We start from the raw sequence: 21,867 nt of genomic DNA, 5'->3' as shown, positions 1-21,867 counted from the left end.
ACATTTAGCAGCAGTGTAGGTGTGAGGGGTAGCAGTAGTTGTTAGTCATTTAACAGTCTTATGGCCAGTGGATAAAAGCTGTTTAGGAGTCTTGGTCTGAGCCTTGATTCACAGGTGTCGTCTACCGGATGGTAGCGTTGAGAACAGTCCATGTCTCGGATGGGTGGAACCTTTTGCAATTTTTGGGGCCTTTCTCAGACACTGCCTGGCATGTACGTCCTGGAAGCTGGGCCGTCCGCACCACGCTCTGTATGGACTCACGGTCAAGTGTGGAGCAGTTGCCATACCAGATAGTGATACAACCAGTCAGGATGCTCTCCATGGAGCGGCTGTAAAACTACCCAAGGATCAAAGGGGCCATGCCAATCGTTTTCGCCTCCTGAGGGAGAAGAGGCACTGCAGTGCCTTCTTCATGACTGCTGATGTGAGAGTATTATGTGAAGTCCTCAGTGATGTGGACACAAGGACCTTGAAGCTGATGAGCCTCTATATACACTGCTCAAAAAAATTAAGGGGCCACTAAAATAACACATTCTAGATCTGAATGAATGAAATGTTCTTATTAAATACTTTTTTCTTTACATAGTTGAATGTGCTGACAACAAAATCACACAATTATCAATGGAAATGAAATGTATCAACCCATGGAGGTCTGGATTTGGAGTCACACTCAAAATTAGTGTGGAAAACCACACTACAGGCTGATCCAACTTTGATGTAATGTCCTTAAAACAAGTCAAAATGAGGCTCAGTAGTGTGTGTGGCCTCCACGTGCCTGTATGACCTCCCTACAATGCCTGGGCATGCTCCTGATGAGGTGGCGGATGGTCTCCTGAGGGATCTCCTCCCAGACCTGGACTAAAGCATTCACCAACTCCTGGACAGTCTGTGGTGCAACGTGGCGTTGGTGGATGGAGCGAGACATGATGTCCCAGATGTGCTCAATTGGATTCAGGTCTGGGGAACGAGCGGGCCAGTCCATAGCATCAATGCCTTCCTCTTGCAGGAACTGCTGACACACTCCAGCCACATGAGGTCTAGCATTGTCTTGCATTAGGAGGAACCCAGGGCTAACCGCACCAGCATATGGTCTCACAAGGGGTCTGAGGATCTCATCTCGGTACCTAATGGGAGTCAGGCTACCTCTGGCGAGCACATGGAGGGCTGTTTGGCCCCCCAAAGAAATGCCACCCCACACCATGACTGACCCACCGCCAAACGGGCTGCGGCGTTCTGGATGAGTTGTAGGGGTTTAATGGCACAGGCAGGGAGCCCAGCCAACAGCGAGTTGCAGTAATCCAGACGGGAGATGACAAGTGCCTGGATTAGGACCTGCGCTGCTTCCTGTGTGAGGCAGGGTCGTACTCTGCGGATGTTGTAGAGCATGAACCTACAAGAACGGGCCACCGCCTTGATGTTAGTTGAGAACGACAGGGTGTTGTCCAGGATCACGCCAAGGTTCTTAGCGCTCTGGGAGGAGGACACAATGGAGTTGTCAACCGTGATGGCGAGATCATGGAACGGGCAGTCCTTCCCCGGGAGGAAGAGCAGCTCCGTCTTGCCGAGGTTCAGCTTGAGGTGGTGATCCGTCATCCACACTGATATGTCTGCCAGACATGCAGAGATGCGATTCGCCACCTGGTCGTCAGAAGGGGGAAAGGAGAAGATTAATTGTGTGTCGTCTGCATAGCAATGATAGGAGAGACCATGTGAGGTTATGACAGAGCCAAGTGACTTGGTGTATAGCGAGAATAGGAGAGGGCCTAGAACAGAGCCCTGGGGACGCCAGTGGTGAGAGCGCGTGGTGAGGAGACGGATTCTCGCCACGCCACCTGGTAGGAGCGACCTGTCAGGTAGGACGCAATCCAAGCGTGGGCCGCGCCGGAGATGCCCAACTCGGAGAGGGTGGAGAGGAGGATCTGATGGTTCACAGTATCGAAGGCAGCCGATAGGTCTAGAAGGATGAGAGCAGAGGAGAGAGAGTTAGCTTTAGCAGTGCGGAGCGCCTCCGTGATACAGAGAAGAGCAGTCTCAGTTGAATGACTAGTCTTGAAACCTGACTGATTTGGATCAAGAAGGTCATTCTGAGAGAGATAGCGGGAGAGCTGGCCAAGGACGGCACGTTCAAGAGTTTTGGAGAGAAAAGAAAGAAGGGATACTGGTCTGTAGTTGTTGACATCGGAGGGATCGAGTGTAGGTTTTTTCAGAAGGGGTGCAACTCTCGCTCTCTTGAAGACGGGAGGGACGTAGCCAGCGGTCAGGGATGAGTTGATGAGCGAGGTGAGGTAAGGGAGAAGGTCACCGGAGATGGTCTGGAGAAGAGAGGAGGGGATAGGGTCAAGCGGGCAGGTTGTTGGGCGGCCGGCCGTCACAAGACGCGAGATGTCATCTGGAGAGAGAGGGGAGAAAGAGGTCAGAGCACAGGGTAGGGCAGTGTGAGCAGAACCAGCGGTGTCGTTTGACTTAGCAAACGAGAGACCATGTGAGGTTATGACAGAGCCAAGTGACTTGGTGTATAGCGAGAATAGGAGAGGGCCTAGAACAGAGCCCTGGGGGACACCAGTGGTGAGAGCACGTGGTGAGGAGACGGATTCTCGCCACGCCACCTGGTAGGAGCGACCTGTCAGTTGCTTCTTTTCACCTGATCTTAGTTCAAATCAAATTTATTTATATAGCCCTTCGTACATCAGCTGATATCTCAAAGTGCTGTACAGAAACCCAGCCTAAAACCCCAAACAGCAAGCAGTGCAGGTGTAGAAGCCTTCTCACCCCCCCCCCCCCCCCTTAAAAGATTTAGATGCACTATTGTAAAGTGGCTTGCTGGAACCACTGGATGTCATAAGGTGAATGCACCAATTTGTAAGTCGCTCTGGATAAGAGCGTCTGCTAAATTACTTAAATGTAAATGTAATAAGGAAGGAACACAAGAACTTTAAGAGACTGCTCATATGTGTCAGAGAGATTCTGCTCTGACAACTGAGCTGAACTTTTATCTGTTAAGATTGTGCATGGCACGACAGAAAGTTAATGTTCCATGGCTTTTTTTTCTATGAAGAACCCAGAGAGAGTTATTTAGTTATTATTTATTTCCTGTTTTTTCTGTGAAGAACTCAGAGAGGGTTATTTAGTTATTATTTATTTCATTAATAGTGTTATTATTTGTTTCCTGACTTTTTTTCTGTAAAGAACCTGGAAAGGGTTATTTGGTTATGTGTGGCTTTCTGGAAAACAATAAATTTTTTAAGCTCCCCTACGATCGTCACACTTTTTCTGTTACAAACTGACACTGGCCCCCCATCAGAGAAGGGAAAAGTTATGTGGCCCTCACAGGAAAAAGTTTGGGGACCCCTGGTCTAGAGACTGGACATTGGGGAGTAGTATACTAGGAAGCGGTGGGCGTTGTGTACGCCTTCGAAGTCTGACCAGGAGGCCACTCCATCTACCTCTTCTGCTGCGATGTTGTTTTGGGTCAACCTTAGATCCAATGTCCTGGGTGGTGATCTGAACAAAGGATCCACTTAGGGAAAGTCGTATTCCTGGTCATAATGTTGGTAAGTTGACGTCGCTCTTTATATCCAATAGTTCTTCCTGGCTGTATGTAATAACACTTACGATTTTTTGGGGATAACAATGTAAGTAATAATGAATAAAATAAAAAAAATCTGCATAGTTTCCTAAGGACTTGAAGCGAGGCGCCCATCTCTGTTGGCACCATTTTAACAGCATATACAGTGCATTCGGAAAGTATTCACTTTTTCCATATTTTGTTACGTTACAGCTAAAATAGGTTAAAACACAAATGCCCTCATCAATCTACACACAATTTCCCATAATGACAAAAACTGGTTTTAGAACTCTTTGCAAATGTATAAAAAATACAAAACTGAAATATCACATTTACACCTTTGGCAGCAATTACAGCCTCAAGTCTTCTTCGGTATGATGCTACAAGCTTGGCACACCTGTATTTGGGGAGATTCTCCCATTCTTCTCTGCAGATCCTCTAAAGCTCTGTCAGGTTGGATGGGGAGCGTCACTGGACAGCCATTTTCAGGTCTCTCCAGAGATGTTCAATCGGGGTCAAGTCCGGGCTCTGGCTGGGCCACCTAAGGACATTCAGAGACTTGTTCCGATGCCAATCCTGCGTTCTCTTGGCTGTGGGCTTAGGGTCATTGTCCTGTTGGAAAGTGAACCTTCACCCCAGTCTGAGGTCCTAAATGCTCTGGAGCATTCAAGGATCTCTCTGTACTTTGCCCCTTTCATCTTTCCCTTGATCCTGACAAGTCTCCCAGTCCCTGCCGCTGAAAAACATCCCCACATGAAGCATGCGGTGAAGCATCTTGGTTTCATCAGACCAGAGAATCTTGTTTCTCATGGTCTGAGAGTCTTTAGGTGCCTTTTGGCAAACTCCAAGCATGCTGTCATGTGCCTTTTACTGAGGAGTGGCCTCCATCTGGCCACTCTACCATAAAGGCCTGATTGGTGGAGTGCTACAGAGATGGTTGTCCTTCTGGAAGTTTCTTCCATTTTACAGAGGAACTCTAGAGCTCTGTCAAAGTGACCATCGGGTTCTTGGTCACCTCCCTAGCCAAGGCATTTCTCCCCCGATTGCTCATTTTGGCTGGGTGGCCACCTCTAGGAAGAGTCTTGGTGGTTACAAACTTCTTCCATTTAAGAATGATGGAGGCCACTGTGTTCTTGGGGCTTCAATGTTGCAGACATTTTTTTGTACCGTTCTCCAGATCTGTGCCTCGACACAATTCTCTCTCAGAGCTCTACAGACAATTCCTTCAACCTCATGGCTTGGATTTTGCTCTGACATGCAGTGTCAACTGTGGGACCTTACATACAATAGACAGGTGTGTGCCTTTCCAAATCATGTCCAATCAATTGAATGTACCACAGGTGGACTCCAATGAAGTTGTAGAAACATCTCAAGGATAATCAATGGAAACAGGATGCATCTGAGCTCAATTTAGCAAAGTCTGAATACTTATGTACAGTATATCATAAAAGTGAGTACACCCCTCACATTTGTGTAAATATTTGAGTATATCTTTTCATGTGACAACACTGAAGAAATGACACTTTGAGCTTGTATAACAGTGTAAATTTGCTGTCCCCTCAAAATAACTCAACACACAGCCATTAATGTCTAAACCGCTGGCAACAAAAGTGAGAACACCCCTAAGTGAATACTTATCACTTTTGTGATATACTGTATATAAGGCATTTCTGTTTTTGATTTTTTTTAATACATTTGCAAAAAAGTCTAAACCTTTTTTCGCTTTGAGGATTTTGATGAGGATTTTTTATTTATTTAATCAATTTTAGATTAAGGCAACATGTAACAAAATGTGGAAAAAGTCAAGGGGTGTGAATACTTTCCGAACACACATCTTTGCTGTCCATTTCTTAAATTGAATTAGGCAGTTAAGAACAAATTCTTATTTACAATGACAGCCTAGGAACAGTAGGTTAACTGCCTTGTTCAGGGGCAGAACAACATATTTGTACCTTGTCAGCCCAGGGATTTGATCTTAGCAACCTTTACAGTTACGAGCCCAACGTTCTAACCACTAGGCTACTTGCCACCCCAACTTGCACTGGAATATTGTTGATTGCATAATTTCAGTCAAATCAAATTACAACCATACTGTTTAATCAATAAAACATATGCTATGACAATATATATACACATATATATAAATATATATATATATATATAGCCTAGTCAATGACAAATACCAAAGAAAAGGCTTACGTTGGTCAATTGTAGGCCTCCTATATCGGTAACTCAATGCACTCAACCCTGTAGGGACATACACTATCTAGTAGTGTTGCAATGACTAACACGTCCAAATGATTTAGAATATCTCAACCCCCAGCTCCAGGCCCAATCAGAATTGATACCATTTAGGCTTCCTTTAGTTTCAACCTCTGCTGCTTGATTCTACCCATATTTTACTGATGCTTGGGCTGTCTAAATTCTCATTGGCTCAACAACGTTATTTTCAGGTCATTTGTTGAGGACACCCCAGACGGAAACATCGGGAGAGACAACAAACACGTCGGTAATTGACACACCAACGTCAACATGAAGGGTTTTATGCTTATGTTCATGGGAATAGGCCACCTTTATGAAGCATTTGCTGGTAAGTGTAAAGTTTTATGTTTTGTAGATTTAGGAAGATATATTTTCTTCTTAGCTGGACTATTTAACGTTAGTTGTTATAAGGCCAAATAGGCCTATGCATTTACTTATTATCGTCAAATTAGGCTTTTCTACTTTTACAAACTTTATACCAGCTTTTTCTTCCGAATCAATGACGGATAAAACAATTATAATTTAAAGATGCACAATGCATACATCGCTAACGTTACGCCATTTCCTGGTTTCAAATATTCGAATAGTTCACCCAATTTTAGTTCGTGGCAAAACAAGCAAGTAACGTTATAGTGTATAGAATCATTGTACCATCTAAACCGCTGTGTAATATATTTTCTATAATCAAAAATAATGTACTTTGATCTGTTTGAAACTGGTGTACAACCAAAACCGAAAGTAATGACGCAGAAACTAATATTGAGCCGTAAAGCATAGAAATAGCGCACATGGAACATATCTATTGTTTCTTAGGGGGTTTTCACACCAATATTTGGTGCGATTATTTTCCGAATTCTGGTGCGTTTAACAATTTTAGTTCGGTTCGTTTGGACTGTTGTGAACACTCCGCCCTCGAGTGCTCACCAAACACCGTACCGTGGTTCGCTCCAAAAGGGCGGTGTCTGTCCTTTCCCAAGTGTGCCATGGTGCGTTTTATTACTAATGAGAACACTGCTCGGCAGAGGTCCGGACCAATCACAGGAAATAAACTACACATGGGCAGTTGAATGAGGATAAACGCCTCTGAAATATTTACTGACAGTTATTTAAAAGAGCAGCTAGATAATTTTTTTAACCTTTTATTTAACTAGGCAAGTCAGTTAAGAGAGAGATCTTATCTTATTTACAATGACAGTTTACAGTGCAGTGGGTTGACTTCCTTGTTCAGGGGCAGAATCACCGTTTTATTTTTGACCTTGTCAGCTCTGGGATTCAAACAAACAACCTTTCGGTCACTGACCGAAGTACTACTGAAAAGTGCTATTTTACATGTGAAAAATGAATGCCATTTTCTATAGGCCTATTGTTTACCTTTTTTGTTGGTGACACTTTGATAGCTTAATTATTTGGTTGTGTTTAATTCAGGTGTTTTAGTGTCATGTAATATTTATATCTATTGTTGGGCTGGAACAACTAATTAGACAACTTGCTGTGTTAACTATCCCATTAAGTTCTTTGTCCTAGGCAGTAATGTAACATTATCCATCCTCTTATGAATAAAGTTCTCAACAAATTATCAATTGGTTATCATATGAATGTATGATAATCATTGGAGTTTTTTTGGACAAAAATGTCCTCCAGGCTATATGGACGTCATTGTACAATTTCATGGTCATGGCTAGAAGGGATCCAGTTTTTATCAAATTTACATCATATTTGACATTTAGTAGCAGATGAGAATTTAGGCAGCAGGTTAATAGAATTAGGTTAAGGATAGGAAAAGGGTAAGTCTTAGCTAAAATGCAAAAAAATAACTTTTGATATTAAATTGACTAAAGCTGGATCCCTACTAAAGCTGGATCCCTTTTTGCCTGGGCTCATTTACATAGGCCTAGACTACATGGTCGCATTCAAGACAATGTCGTTTTTGTTGTCAGTAGAGTCGGCCTAGGCTACCATAGCAGAATATTCTTTAATACGAATGTCTCCAGTAATATAAAGTGTAGTATAATTGCAGGAAATGTTTATCAAAGGACTGAGGTAAAGACCGTTTCAAGTTGGATATTTTACAGATATTCACGCTTTCAAACCTCAATAGCTTTCAAACTACTTGAGCCACAGACTCCAAGTCAGTGTCATGTTGGAAAAATTGTGCACAACATTGCACGGGTCTTATTTTCACAATTTGGACAATAATTCGCTAATAAACGTGTGGAAATGTGAAGCAGCATTTTGTATTCCTAGTTGAGTTAGTTAGGGAGCATAAACAAAGAAAAAACTTTTTTACATTCGAATTTCAATAACTCCTTGGTCATGTGACCTAGTGACTTCAAACAAGGTTCAGAATGTCCACTCAGTGGCCCTACACATTGCACACCCTTTAGATTGTCCATTATCATCTCACACGTTTTTATATGAATTTTTCAAACTTTCTCATTTCAATAGCTCCTTGGTCATGTGACCTACTGGACTCAAACAAGATATATTGTGCATGCCTAGTAATGATCACCACTTTACATGTTGTGTTTATATTTTTTTCAATGTAGTTTGTATTCTGTGTAAATGATCCCTTAGTTATTTAAGATGGGATAATTTTTAATTTTTAAAAAATAATAATAAATCATATTTAACTTTTTATTTAACTAGGCAAATCGGTTAAGAACAAATTCTTATTTTACAATGACAGCCTACCCCAGCCAAACTGTCCACTAACCCGGACGACGCTGGGCAACTAGTGCAACTATGGGACTCTTGAACACAGCCGGTTGTGATACAGCCCGGAGCCCAAGTGGTATAGTGTGTGTTTTGAAACAAAAACACTTGTGCTCAGATGGACAATGAGGTTCAAAGTTATTTATGCTAAGAATCCAATTTGGTGCTTGCAAATGGCTTTGAATTACTCTACAGTATTTTACACGTATCATCAAATTAATTACAGCTTTCAAGCTTTTCAGTGGCATGTTGAAAGAGTCATACAGTAGTTGAGCATCTCAACTTATTTATACTTCTCTGTACAAAATATAATTGGTTAATTGGTTTGACTTGATTATGTACATTTGGGGCAACGGCCATTCAGGGGAATGGATATTTACAAAATGTTCAGGTAGAAATGCATTGTGTACATCAAATATGACTGTCAGATTGGAATAGTATAGAATTAGAGGTCGACCGATTTAATCGGAATGGCCGATTTAATTCGGGCCAATTTCAAGTTTTCATAACAATCGGTAATCTGCATTTTTGGTCGCCGATCATGGCCGATTACATTGCACTCCACAGGGAGACTGCGTGGCAGGCTGACTACCTGTTATGCAGCAAGAAGCCAAGGTAAGGTGCTAGCTAGCATTAAACCTATCTTATAAAAAAACAATCAATCTTAACATAATCACTAGTTAACTACACATGGTTGATGGTATTACTAGTTTATTTAGCTTCTCCTGCATTGCATATAATCGGTGCGGTTCCTGTTAATTTATCATTGAATCATAGCCTACTTCGCCAAACAGGTTATTTAACAAGCACATTTGCGAAAAAAGCACTGTTGTTGCACCAATGTCAACCTAACCATAAACATCAACGCCTTGCTTAAAATCAATACACAAGTATATATTTTTAAACCTGCATATTTAGTTAATTTTGCCTGCTAACATGAATTTATTTTAACTTGGGAAATTGTGTCACTTCCCTTGCGTTCTGTGCAACAGTGTCAGGGTATATGCAGCAGTTTGGGCTGCCTGGCTCGTTGTGAACTGTGTGGAGACTTTCTTCCTAACAAAGACAGCCAACTTCGCCAAACGGGGGATGATTTAACAAAAGCGCATTTGTGAAAAAAGCACAATTGTTGCACGAATGTACCTAACCATAAACATCAATGCCTTTCTTAAAATCAATACACAGAAGTATATATATTTTTAAACCTGCATATTTAGTTAAAAGAAATTCAAATAAGCAGGCAATATTAAACTAGGGAAATTGTGTCACTTCTCTTGCGTTCATTGCACGCAGAGTCGGGGTATATGCAGCAGTTTGGGCCACCGAGCTCGTTGCAAACTAATTTGCCAGAATTTTATGTAATTATGACATAACATTGAAGGTTGTGCAATGTAACAGCAATATTTAGACTTATGGATGCTACCTGTTAGATAAAATACGGAACGGTTCCGTATTTCACTGAAAGAATAAATGTTTTGTTTTCGAAATGATAGTTTCCGGATTTGACCATATTAATGACCTACGGCTCGTATTTCTGTGTGTTTATTATAATTAAGTCTATGATTTGGTAGAAGTCTGCCTAAGCAATGGTAGGCAGCAGCAGGCTCGTAAGCATTCATTCAAACAGCACTTTACTGTGTTTGCCAGCAACTCTTTGCAATGCTTCAAGCATTGCGCTGTTTGACTTCAAGCCTATCAACTCACGAGATTAGGCTGGCAATACTAAAGTACCTATTAGAACATCCAATAGTCAAAGGTTATTTTCCACCATAGTTTGCAAATAAATTCATTAAAAATCCTACAATGTGTTTTTCTGGATTTTTTTTTTCTTATTTTGTCTGTCATAGGTTGAAGTGTACCTATGATGAAAATTACAGGCCTCATCATTTTAAGTGGGAGAATTTGCACAATTGGTGTCTGACTAAATATTTTTTTTCCCCACTGTGTATATATATATTATAATATAAAACCGGCCGATTTAATCGGTAATGTCTTTTTTTGGTCCTCCGATAATCGGTATCGGCATTGAAAAATCATAATCGGTCAACCTCAAGAATGAATAGACCACACAATCTCCCATCTTCAACATGCATTTCCAGCTACAGCCCTGTCATTAGTTGAAGAGATTCCCTAAAAACTCAGCACTTTGATACAGCTATGACTTTTTCATAGTGTAACGGATGTGAAACGGCTAGCTTAGTTAGCGGTGGTACGCGCTAAATAGCGTTTCAATCGGTGACGTCACTTGCTCTGAGACCTTGAAGTAGTAGTTCCCCTTGCTCTGCAAGGGCCGCGGCTTTTGTGGAGCGATGGGTAACGAGGCTTCGTGGGTGACTGTTGTTGATGTGTGCAGAGGGTCCCTTGTTCGCGCCCGGGTATGGGCGAGGGTTACGGTCTAAAGTTATACTGTTACAATAGCATGTTAGGATAATTAATATAGCAGGTTAGAACCTGGATGGCAGGGAGCTCGGCCCCAGCGATGTACTGATGACCAGCCTTTCAAAGCACTTCATGATTACAGATGTGAGTGTTACGGGACGATAGTCATTTAGGCAGGTTACCTTGAAGTTCTTGGGAACAGGAACAATGGTCAGCTTAAAACATGTTGTGATTACAGACTGGGACATGCAGAGGTTGAAAATGTCAGTGAAGACGCTTGCCAGCTGGCCTGCGCATGCTCTGAGAATGTACCTTTGTATTCCGTCTGGCCTAGCGGCCTTGCAAGTGTAAACCTGTTTAAAAGTCTCACTCGCATCGGCCTATAGCTTTCTCAGTAACAGCACTGGGGCGCTACTGACATTCATAAGAGGCTAAAAGTCCCTTCTGCCACCTTTTGAGAAACAGAATTGACCATTTACCTTCCTCTCTGAATATGATGTCAGCAACACCCCTAGAGGACTGTGAACAATGACAGGTTTTGCACATGGACTCTGCAGTGTTATTCCTACAATAATCAAGAAAATTGGTTCTCCATGCCTGATACACAAAATGTGTAATAACGAGGGGTTGCATGTTGTCTTTGAAACTCCTTGTAAATGTCATCCTGCAGTTGAACAAAAACACCTATTTTGTTCAAAGTAATATTCAATAAACAACCAGTTTATTAAAGAGTAGTGTGGAGAAACTAAAAAGTGAATATAGAGAAAATGCAAAACTCTGTCTAGTCTACATGACTTTGAAAAACAATTATCTGTTCAGAATTCAACATTAAACATGTACTTTTTTCCCCTTAGTGACTCACTCTCTGGAGCATTTCTACACTGCATCTTCTGAATTACATAACTTCCCAGAGTTTATGGTTGTGGGGATGGTGGATCGTGTTCAGATGGTTCACTACGACAGCAACATCCAGAAAGTGGTGCCCAAAAAGGACTGGATGAAGCAGACAGACACAGAGTTCTGGGAGAAGGAGAGAGAGAATTTCTTTTATTCCCAGCAGTCATTCAAAGCTGAAATCGCTAATCTAAAGCAGCATTTTAACCAAAGTGGAGGTAAGTCCTTCATCTTTACCTCATCTGATCAGTTGTGTTTGTATAAACTGTCAAAATCCCTTATTCTAGGAGACAATAATTAATCAGGATTAGAGAAGTGATCAGTAAAGTTACAGATCTATAATATCAGGGATGTACAGATCTGCCCCTCCTTCCTGTTTCTGTTTCCTTCACACACTTACCACACAGCATCATTAGCTGACTTCAGTATTAGAAAGCATCTAGCATGGACTCCTTTGTTTCTCAGCTTATGTTTACTGTATGTATGGTCCCACTCCCGGACACCAGCACAGCATTTATTTTAAAAACTACTGTGTGCTGCTTTAAGTGTGTGAAGGACAGATGACTATGACCAAACCACTACTGTAAATGGAATCAAACTATAAGCATCTTTGTGCATTGGTACGGTCAATCTCCAATTACCCGAATGGCAGGTTGGTGAATGTCAGATCTCTGCTTGAGATGCATGTGCTAGTTTAATTTGTCAGTCAATACCTCAGTCAGTCCTTCTAGTCTGCTCCCTGGGGCTTTCATGCTGTGTGTGTGCCCAGCTGTCCCCCACAGTAGAGCTGTAGTCTCCTCAGTCTCTCTGAGTGTCTCTCTTATCTGATGGGACAGTGAGAGAAGCAAAGGAGCAGAACATGGTGATGATGATGTTAGTGATGATGATGTGTTTGGCTTCTCTGCTCTGGACCAAAGCTCCCAGTGACTCCCTTTGGGCTCTGCTGCATGAGCTGATCAGGCCTCTCAGGAGAACTCTCTACTAGAGGTTGACTGTTTTATGATTTTTCAACGCCGATACCAATACCGATTATTGGAGGACCAAAATAGCAGATACCGATTTAATCGGCCGATTTTAAAATAATTAAAAAATATATATATATATATGCTTTTAAATTTTTTTATGTATTTGTAATAATGACAATTACAACAATACTGAATGAACACTTATTTTAACTTAATATAATACATCAATAAAATCAATTTAGCCTCAAATAAATAATGAAACATGTTCAATTTGGTTTAAATAATGCAAAAACAAAGTGTTGGAGAAGAAAGTAAAAGTGCAATATGTGCTATGTAAGAAAGCTAACGTTTCAGTTCCTTGCTCAGAACATGAGAACATATGAAAGCTTGTGGTTCCTTTTAACATGGGTCTATTCCCAGGTAAGAAGTTTTACGTTGTAGTTATTATAGGACAATTTCCCTCTATACCATTTGTATTTCATTAACATTTGACTATTAGATGTTCTTATAGGCACTTTAGTATTGCCAGTGTAACAGTATATCTTCTGTCTCTCTGCTCGCTCCTCCCTGGGCTCGAACCAGCAACACAACGACAGCAGCCACCATCGAAGCAGCGTTACCCATGCAGAGCAAGGGGAACAACTACTAGAAGGCTTAGAGCGAGTGACGTTTAAAACGCTATTAGCGCGCGCTAACTAGCTAGCCATTTCACTTCGGTTACACCAGCCTCATCTCGGGAGTTGATAGGCTTGAAGTCATAAACATGCTTGACGCACAACGAAGAGCTGCTGGCAAAACGCACGAAAGTGCTGTTTGAATGAATGTTTACGTGCCTGCTTCTGCCTACCACCGCTCCGTCAGATACTTAGATACTTGTATGCTTGTATGCTCAGTCAGATTATATGCATCGCAGGACACGCTAGATAATATCTAGTAATATCATCAACCATGTGTAGTTAACTAGTGATTATGATTGATTGTTTTTTATAAGATAAGTTTAATGCTAGCTAGCAGCTTACCTTGGCTTCCTGCATTCGCGTAACAGGCAGTCTCCTTGTGGAGTGCAACGAGAGAGAGGCAGGTCGTTATTGCGTTGGACTAGTTAACTGTAAGGTTGCAAGATTGGATCCCCCGAGCTGTCAAGGTGAAAATCTGTCGTCCTGCCCCTGAACGAGGCAGTTTACCCACCGTTCCTAGGCCGTCATTGAAAATAAGAATGTGTTCTTAACTTACTTGCCTAGTTAAATAAAGGTATATAAAACATATATAAAATAATCGGCAAATCGGCAGCCAAAAATACAGATGTTCTATTATGAAAACTTGAAATCGGCCCTAATTTAATGGCCATTTCGATTTAAATCGGTCGACCTCTACTCTCTACAGACACACACACTCACTCCCCTGTCACCCTCATGATCTGGGGATCACACCCAGCTCCAGTAGTCTTATGTTATTGAGAGATAATCTTCCTCATGTTAGCCTCCATCTCTCTCCTGTTGTTCCTGACTGAACAGAGGATCCTCTCTCACTTCCTCTATTTATCTCTGACATCATCACTAGAGGACAGTCTTCATTTGTCAACGGTGTTTTATTCATTTACACACTTCACTGAACTACAGTTCTACACAACATCCATTTGTTAGAATAACACTACTGTACTGAACACAATGTATATCTTCAACACAGTAGATAGAACCAAGCCAACATCAGCTGGTGTAGAATAGAGCCACACTCTGAGTCTCCTCATCACCTCTCTGTCTCTGTGGTGAAGGTGTGACATCATCACACTATAGAGTCTGAGCTGATCTGTTTTATTCCTGTCTGGTTTAACAACTAATACATGATGATGGAGATCCCACAGGCAGACTGAATCTGGAGAACAGATTGCACAGTGTCTTTCTCTCTTTCAGGAGTCCACATTCTCCAGTACATGTATGGCTGCTCACGGGATGATGAGACTGAACAGACAGAGAGGTTTGGACAGCTGGGTTATAATGGGGAGAACTTCCTTGAGTACGACATGAAGACATTAACTTGGAAATCTCGTAAACAGCAAGCTCATTTCATGCAGGATGAGTGGAACAGTGACATCAGTAGACTGGACTTCTGGAAGAACTACTTCTCCCAGACCTGCATTGATTGCCTGAAGAAGCAGGTGGACAAGGGGAAGAGCACTCTAATGAAGACAGGTAAACATTCAGAAATGTCACTTATTTTTTTATGCAACACTTGACATCTGTCTTTTGATTTGTGAATTAAGTCCAATACTACATAATTATTGATGTGTCACTTAGGAACATTGAATGGTTATGGAACAACAGTGGTATATGTCTGGTTAATGATCCAGAATGCACCATATTGTTGTAACATCATCTATACCACCAACATCCTTTATCTTTACTGATTCTGTGTTATCTACAGAAATCACCATTTATGGTATCATTTGGATAAAGGTAGATGCTTTTAGTCTGCGCTCATTTCAAAAGATCACCACTAAAATGTCTGAACTCTCTCATTCCCTCCAGTCCCTCCCTCAGTGTCTCTGCTCCAGAAGACCCCCTTCTCTCCAGTGACCTGCCACGCTACAGGTTTCTACCCCAGAGGAGTCACGGTGTTCTGGCAGAAAGACGGACAAGATCCCCATGAAGATGTGGAGAATGGAGAGACTCTCCCGAACGATGATGGAACCTTCCAGAAAAGCACCCACCTCACAGTGACGCCTGAGGAGTGGAAGAACAACAAGTATCAGTGTGTGGTTCAGGTCACTGGTATCAAGGAGGTCTTCATCAAGGTTCTGACTGAGTCTGAGATTCAGACCAACTGGGGTAAGAGGGAGAAGGATTCAAATATACACTATACCTAACCCTCCTACTGAATGTGCCCACTAATCCTAATTTCTAAATTCACTCATCTGCTCAGTAGCACTAGTTTTCTGATTGCATGTTCTAATTCACCTCCTGAGTTATTTATATTTTTTACATGAATATGAATGCTGCTTGGATTTAATTTGAGATGGAAATGTGTTATCTAGCACTACAGTCTGAATGCTCTGTTCTGATGATTACAGAGGACCCAGCCCCCAACATTATCCTCATCATTGGAGGGGTGGTAGCTCTCCTCCTGGTTGTTGTTGGGGTCGTTGTTGGGGTCGTCATTTGGAAGAAGAAGAGTAAGAAAGGTGTGAGGAGAGAAAGACCTTTCTATTTTCATATCATCTTAAATATTAAAAGCAATAGTATAGTAGTGATGGTCGAAGTACATTATGTTTGATTTGAATCTTTTTCATATCAATCTTGTCACATACTGTATGCTTTTATGTCAAGTCTGCAGAAGAAATACAGGATTCAGGATACTGTCAAATATGTTCTCTTGTTGTATTCCAATAAAGCAAGTTATCAGAGTCAATAATAACGTCATGTTTATCTCTGTTTCAGGGTTTGTTCCAGCCAGCAGTAAGTGTCTCAGTTCATATTGTTCACTATTCTGAAAATATCACATATTTTTGTTTTGTGTTTGACTGTATCCATTTTAGAATGTGGTCTCTTTTCCATGTAGATTGTGATGCTGGTTCAAACTTAATGTGAATAGATGTATCTGCTTAATTAATATGGAAGGTTTTATTTACCGTGAACCATGCATTAGGAACTTGGTAATGAACCTGAACTCATTATCTTGCAATCAGTCTCTTTCTAACATTGGTGTTTTATTTCTGTTTTAGCTTCTGACACTGACTCTGACAACTCTGGGAAAGGTGTCCAGAAGACTTGAGAAACTTCTGCACTTCTGTAACATCAGCCTATATTTGATATACTCTATCTAGTGCCCACACAGATATGTGTATATATAATATACTGTACATATCTGTCCAAAATATTCTCTGGGGATTTAATTGAAAACTTTTACTTTCATTTAATCCTTGGTTTGGCTTTTTAAAAGTTGTGCTGTAATCTTGTTTAATTATGTAATATAATATTGCCACTGTGTGATAGACTTATCTCAGTCTCACAGGTATAATCAAATTGATGGAACACCATGAAACTGTGTTTCTGGATATGATTAGATTGTTGAGATGTTAAATTAGAATAACAGAAGTTCAAATCCTAAGTGAAGCCACCAAAACAATCACATTTAAAATATATGGATTTAAACTGGGGAAAAACTCAATTATTTTGTTTGAATGTGTAGTGTAGCAGCACATGTTTTGGTGGTATATGATACAGTAATTGTGTGAAGTTAGTGTGAGCAAAGTTATAACATGTTTAATTGTATAACTATAAGCCAGACCAGGCCTGTCCACGTGTTCCATTTTTCTCTTTTCTCAAAGGTGGCTTTATTTTTCTAGCGTTTTAAAAATGTTATGATACGTTTGATTTATGATGGGGCGTAACACTTTTTCACTACACATTCTGTAGAAATAAGTTGGTGAATAAGTGAACATGTATTTTATTGGAAGTGTAAATGTGATCCATTTAACAGACGCATAATCAACCAGCCAAACAAGACCAATTAGAGACCAAATGCATGCATTCTGTAATAATGTTCTTACACTTCTCAAAGTCCACAGAATTGAAATGAAAGTGTCATACTGGGCCTTTTAAGAATGTTTGCAGAAAGATATGTTCTAAACAGCGAAGGACTTGAAGTGGAACAAAATAATTGTGTATATGGTATATGGGCTTAAGAAGAAGTCATATATATTTTGATGACCTGTATGAAAAATGATGGGGTGACAGGTAGCCTGGCGGTTAAGAGCGTTGGGCCAGTAACCAAAAGGTAAGTTGCTGGTTAGAATCCCACAGCCGACAAGGAGAAAAATCTGTCAACGTGCCCTGGAGCAAAGGCACAAACATAATGTCTCATGTAAATCGTTCTGGATAAAAGTACCTGATATGTAAATGTTTTAATAAAATGCTTCTTAGAAAGGGGGTCATTTCTACACTGTTTGAGTACCGGCACCTATTTCAGTCCAAGTCAAGCAATGGCTGTAAACAACAAAGGGCATAAATAAATAGGTGTCGATACTAGTTTGAGTGCGGTACTGTTGACGTTTAGGTGTAGGAGTTCTAAAATTATTTTGTAACGATATGATGGGCTTTTGAATAAAGGTAATTCTAGACATTTTGTTGTCCTGCAAAAAAAAAAAAGTTTGAATAAAATGCTTCTTAAAAAAGGTGATAGTGCAGAGATTGTCTCTTTAGTCCTGAACATGATCGTATGATAGACAGTAGAATAAAAATATGTTCAGTATCTTTACTTGTCTGGAGGTCCACAGCACTGCTGGTTTTCATTCTCTTCTAATCAGGGACGGATTCAGACCTGGAAAACCAGGTGAGTGAACTCTGGCCTATGAATCAATTATATTTATTGATCAACTGCCAGGGAGAACAGAGAAGCTGTAGTAGTACTTCTGCCCTCTAGGGCTGAAATGTATCATCTGGTGTTCACCAAGACCTGTTGCACAGAATCCTGCCTGGCAACAGATATCAATGTTGGTAGACTATTTTATGGAATGTAGTTTCTGTAAGGGATGTAATTCTCTTTTGAGAAAATGAACATAATCTTCAGGTTTTATGGCAAATTCATTGCATTCATTTAAAACTTCCTCTGATATCACAAACATTTTGGTTGTAGAATTTAATTTGTACAGTGTACTCCTATACTGAGGTGGACATTTACAGAATTATGCCAACCAAAAGATACCTGGGCAAACACATCCGACTGGTTTGGGACATGTATTTCTATTTCAGGAAACAGTTTGTTGGAAGCAGATACGCTCGACAAAACGATAAGGACTCTGAATTTTACTTCTTCCAACTGTCGGTTATGTTATTCGACTGTTTAGTAGGCTAAAACATTTGACTAAAACGCTTCAAGTCACAAAGTTGTCAAGTGTATTTCACAAGTCTCAACAGACTTTACAGAGAAAATTCAAATCAAGGTTTGTAGTATTGTATTAAACAATCCTATAAACCTTTTCCAATGACTGGGACTGGTACATAACTGGTAGATTATAATACTTAACATTTGAATAGGACTGGTACATAACTGGTAGATTATCATACTGTACATTTGAGTAGGACTGGTACATAACTGATAGATTATCGTACTGTACATTTGAATAGGACTGGTAACAGTTGCAGCAAGTTGTGACTGCATGTAAGACCTTCAGGTTAAACAATCCAGAGGATGCCGTTTGAAAACGATCTTTATTTGGAGCAGTGCTGGGATCAGTTGATAGAGAACACATTGTGTCTGTGTGGGTGTAGAAACTGATCTGGGATCAGAACATGCCCTTCCTATAGCGGTGGATCAGTTCGGATACGTCCTCCTTACACACCTTTATCCAGCCGTCCTCCTGCATGTGGTACACTGGACAAACACAGACACACATAAATTAATTTTAAAGGTATTGTTTACATTTTATTTTCCTATGGATTCAGCATATGACTACTTTTTAATATGGATAAATCCCTATCAGATTAGATTATAATTGCATATTTAGATCTAACCTCTTGAATGGAATTACAACAAACAAACAATATCTCAACATACAGCAAACTCAATCCTGCACCTATCTATGCTTCACATGGTCTCACATGAACTGACTTAGTCAATTCATGTCAAATGAATCGTTATAGAATGAGTATAGGTTCCGAACAAGGTCACTCACGGTTGACCACTCCTCCAGAGTAGGCGTCTCTGTGCGTGGCGTGGGTGATGCCACGGCGGCCCAGCTCGTACGCCTCCTCTACCGTCATGTCCTCGCGGTAGCCGCTGTCCATTACTCCGTACGCATAGCTGCTACCACAACCAGTAGAGAACATACGACCAGAGAGACGTGTGGCGTTATCATCCACGTAGTACAAACCAGGGCCCTGGACAGCAAGACACAAATAAATCAATACTCATCAACAGACATGTCAACTGGAGACACTCCAATGCTACTCAAACATCTTGGGTAGCATCAGGATGAAAAGGTCATCTATAAAATAAGGCTTTCAAATAAACACACGCACGCACAGACACACACATACCACAGGCACACACAAACACACTCCTCCCTCCCTGTACCTTGTTGTCCCAGCCAATGATCATGCTGCCCATGGAGAGGCCCATGCCTCTGTATCCCAGCATCATGTTACACAGCAGCTTGGAGGCTGCAGATACTGAGATCCTCTGCTTGTTCCTCAGTTTGTACAGCCTGAGACACAAAGAGATGGTCAGTCACTGTATGAGACAAGGCAGTCAGAGTGCTAAAACACTGGTTTACTTCCAGATGCATTTTAACACCCCAGAGACATGAAGGCATTAATGTGGCTTGGAAGCATATCATTAACACGAATACAGGAGATGGCTAGTCTAGATAAGTATTATGGCCAACACGTTAAGTAGATGGTAACTACAGAGTTACTGGTTGATATTGATATGGTTGTGCGGTGCTTACTTTATTTCCCATGCATTTGTTTTGAGTGTATGGAAATTACATTGATTGGTACATTTTCTCTTCAACCAACCCTCACTGGCCCTCCCCTTGTGCATAAGCCTAACAGACAGGCATCAATGATTGTGATATTAACACCATGTAACTGTATAGCGGGACTCAATACAACAGAGACAAGCTCTAACAGACCTGCACTCCTTAGCCAGCAGTCTCTCCCAGTACTGGCAGTCAGCAGCACTACCAGACATGGTCCCCAGCAGGTAAGGGTTGATCTCTATCACCTTGTTAGCCTCCTTCGACGCTGCAGGGAAAGACAAAGGCACGGGAAAGGGGTTAGAGAATGATTGCTTTATGTTTGGTTATAGATCTCCGAGATCCATTCTGCATCTGACGTGTCGGATGTGTCTACGACTGCTGCTTGAACAAAAATCTAATGGACTCAAGGCTGATCACATCAACTTTCCAAGGTAAATCACATCAACATGGAGGATCTTACAATTACCACTTGTAGATGTTTTAGTACTCACAATACAGTAGGCAGTTATAGTAGTAACAGTAGAATGCTATTACTAGTTTCTTACTGTGTATAGGCACTGTATTCTCGGATGAACACAAGTGTATGAGAGAAACGAGAGACTAAAAACGAATCCCTATGGAATGTGATGTTTACCAATGTAGCTGCCAGCTGAGGCCCTGGAGTCCACAGCCACAATGACGCCATGGCGAAATTTGAAAGCCAGTGTAGTTGTTCCGTGATTCAGATCAATGGACACACCACCTTCACGGCTGCATGACTTCAGGAACCCCGAAGGCTGGAGAGAAAGAGCGCAATATAGAGGGGGACTGAGAAATAGATTGATCCAATTGTTTAAAAAATGTGAGACAGCAGCTCTGGTCAACATTTTGTCAGGTGGTATACATACGTGGGCGCGTATGTTTGTGCGTGCGTAAAAGTGTGCTTGAGGTGAAGTGTGAGTTTCCATTGAACCATGCTTTAGTATGGTATAGTTCACTTCACATAGGACACATTAGATCATTTAGATCACCATATCATTGTCACATAAGAAACAGAAACGAACTGCAGATTGAAAGACGCGTAAAATACTCACATCCACTCCAACTGGGACAGCAAATTCCTGATTCGGTCGGTCAACAAGATGCCCTACTCCTGTTCCAAGAATCTGCCCACGAAGTCCCGCGTGCGATTTATAACCACTTACGTCGAAAAGTGCCATAATGATTAAATCAAATATAAGAATGTACTGTATCTTAATACAATTTGAAAGCGAAAATACAGCTTGACTTCGCTCTGACGGGTCAAGGAAATATATTTCCGAATCTAAACGAAACCGAAAGGGTCTTTAATATACATTTTCATTCCTAATCGAAAAACTAACCCAACTGTTGCTTATAATATGCGTACTCATTCCGAGTATTATTTGACAATAGCCTAACCAACCCTAATCATACGGATAAACAACTGTGAATAGTCATTCAGTTTTGACATGATTTTTCACAACAATATACAGTAAACTGACTGAAAACGTATCACACATTTGGCCAATCGCAGAGCATCATTTATGGGTCGTCATCAGTAAATATGAAGACTTACCTGGTAGAGGTTTACCGCGCTGAAGGAGTCACTCACA

At 41.1% G+C, this 21,867-nt stretch overlaps 2 protein-coding genes across 3 annotated transcripts; one reads left to right on the top strand and one right to left on the bottom strand.

Annotated features, from left to right (window-relative positions):
- The first annotated feature begins 6,018 nt into the window (after nucleotides 1-6,018).
- On the top strand, nucleotides 6,019-17,895 carry LOC115131613 (BOLA class I histocompatibility antigen, alpha chain BL3-7-like). Of its 2 annotated transcripts, XM_029663458.2 has the most exons (7): nucleotides 6,020-6,155; nucleotides 11,773-12,030; nucleotides 14,688-14,966; nucleotides 15,303-15,602; nucleotides 15,845-15,955; nucleotides 16,212-16,229; nucleotides 16,496-17,895. In XM_029663458.2, exons 1-7 carry the CDS (start codon nucleotides 6,098-6,100, stop codon nucleotides 16,543-16,545), a joined length of 1,074 nt encoding a protein of 357 aa, XP_029519318.2. In that variant the 5' UTR covers nucleotides 6,020-6,097; the 3' UTR covers nucleotides 16,546-17,895. The 2 variants fall into 2 exon arrangements, with proteins under 2 accessions (XP_029519319.2, XP_029519318.2); XM_029663459.2 differs by lacking the exon at nucleotides 11,773-12,030 and having other exon boundaries at nucleotides 6,019-6,155.
- A 1,069-nt stretch (nucleotides 17,896-18,964) lies between these two features.
- Nucleotides 18,965-21,728, bottom strand: psmb8a (proteasome 20S subunit beta 8A). The gene is made up of 6 exons (XM_029663462.2): nucleotides 21,328-21,728; nucleotides 20,889-21,030; nucleotides 20,408-20,519; nucleotides 19,849-19,978; nucleotides 19,448-19,652; nucleotides 18,965-19,146 (listed from the first exon to the last, which is right to left on the bottom strand). The coding sequence occupies exons 1-6, from the start codon at nucleotides 21,451-21,453 to the stop codon at nucleotides 19,058-19,060; spliced, it is 804 nt and encodes a 267-aa protein (XP_029519322.1). The 5' UTR covers nucleotides 21,454-21,728; the 3' UTR covers nucleotides 18,965-19,057.
- Between the last annotated feature and the right edge of the window lie 139 nt (nucleotides 21,729-21,867).

This window comes from Oncorhynchus nerka, linkage group LG7 (genome assembly GCF_034236695.1).
Source record: "Oncorhynchus nerka isolate Pitt River linkage group LG7, Oner_Uvic_2.0, whole genome shotgun sequence".
NCBI lineage: Eukaryota > Metazoa > Chordata > Actinopteri > Salmoniformes > Salmonidae > Oncorhynchus > Oncorhynchus nerka.
This window is presented reverse-complemented; position numbering and strand designations above follow the sequence as displayed.

Bases quoted from the DNA above. Each gene is read 5' to 3' on its own strand.
- LOC115131613 (XM_029663458.2), top strand. From the start codon at position 6,098: ATGAAGGGTTTTATGCTTATGTTCATGGGAATAGGCCACCTTTATGAA. The intron at 14,967-15,302 runs GTAAACATTCAG...CATTCCCTCCAG, and splicing joins GAGCACTCTAATGAAGACAG to TCCCTCCCTCAGTGTCTCTG. The intron at 15,603-15,844 runs GTAAGAGGGAGA...TGATGATTACAG, and splicing joins TGAGATTCAGACCAACTGGG to AGGACCCAGCCCCCAACATT.
- psmb8a (XM_029663462.2), bottom strand. From the start codon at position 21,453: ATGGCACTTTTCGACGTAAGTGGTTATAAATCGCACGCGGGACTTCGT. The intron at 21,031-21,327 runs GTGAGTATTTTA...CTTTCTCTCCAG, and splicing joins CTGTCCCAGTTGGAGTGGAT to CCTTCGGGGTTCCTGAAGTC. The intron at 19,979-20,407 runs GTCTGTTAGAGC...TTTGTGTCTCAG, and splicing joins CTGCTGGCTAAGGAGTGCAG to GCTGTACAAACTGAGGAACA.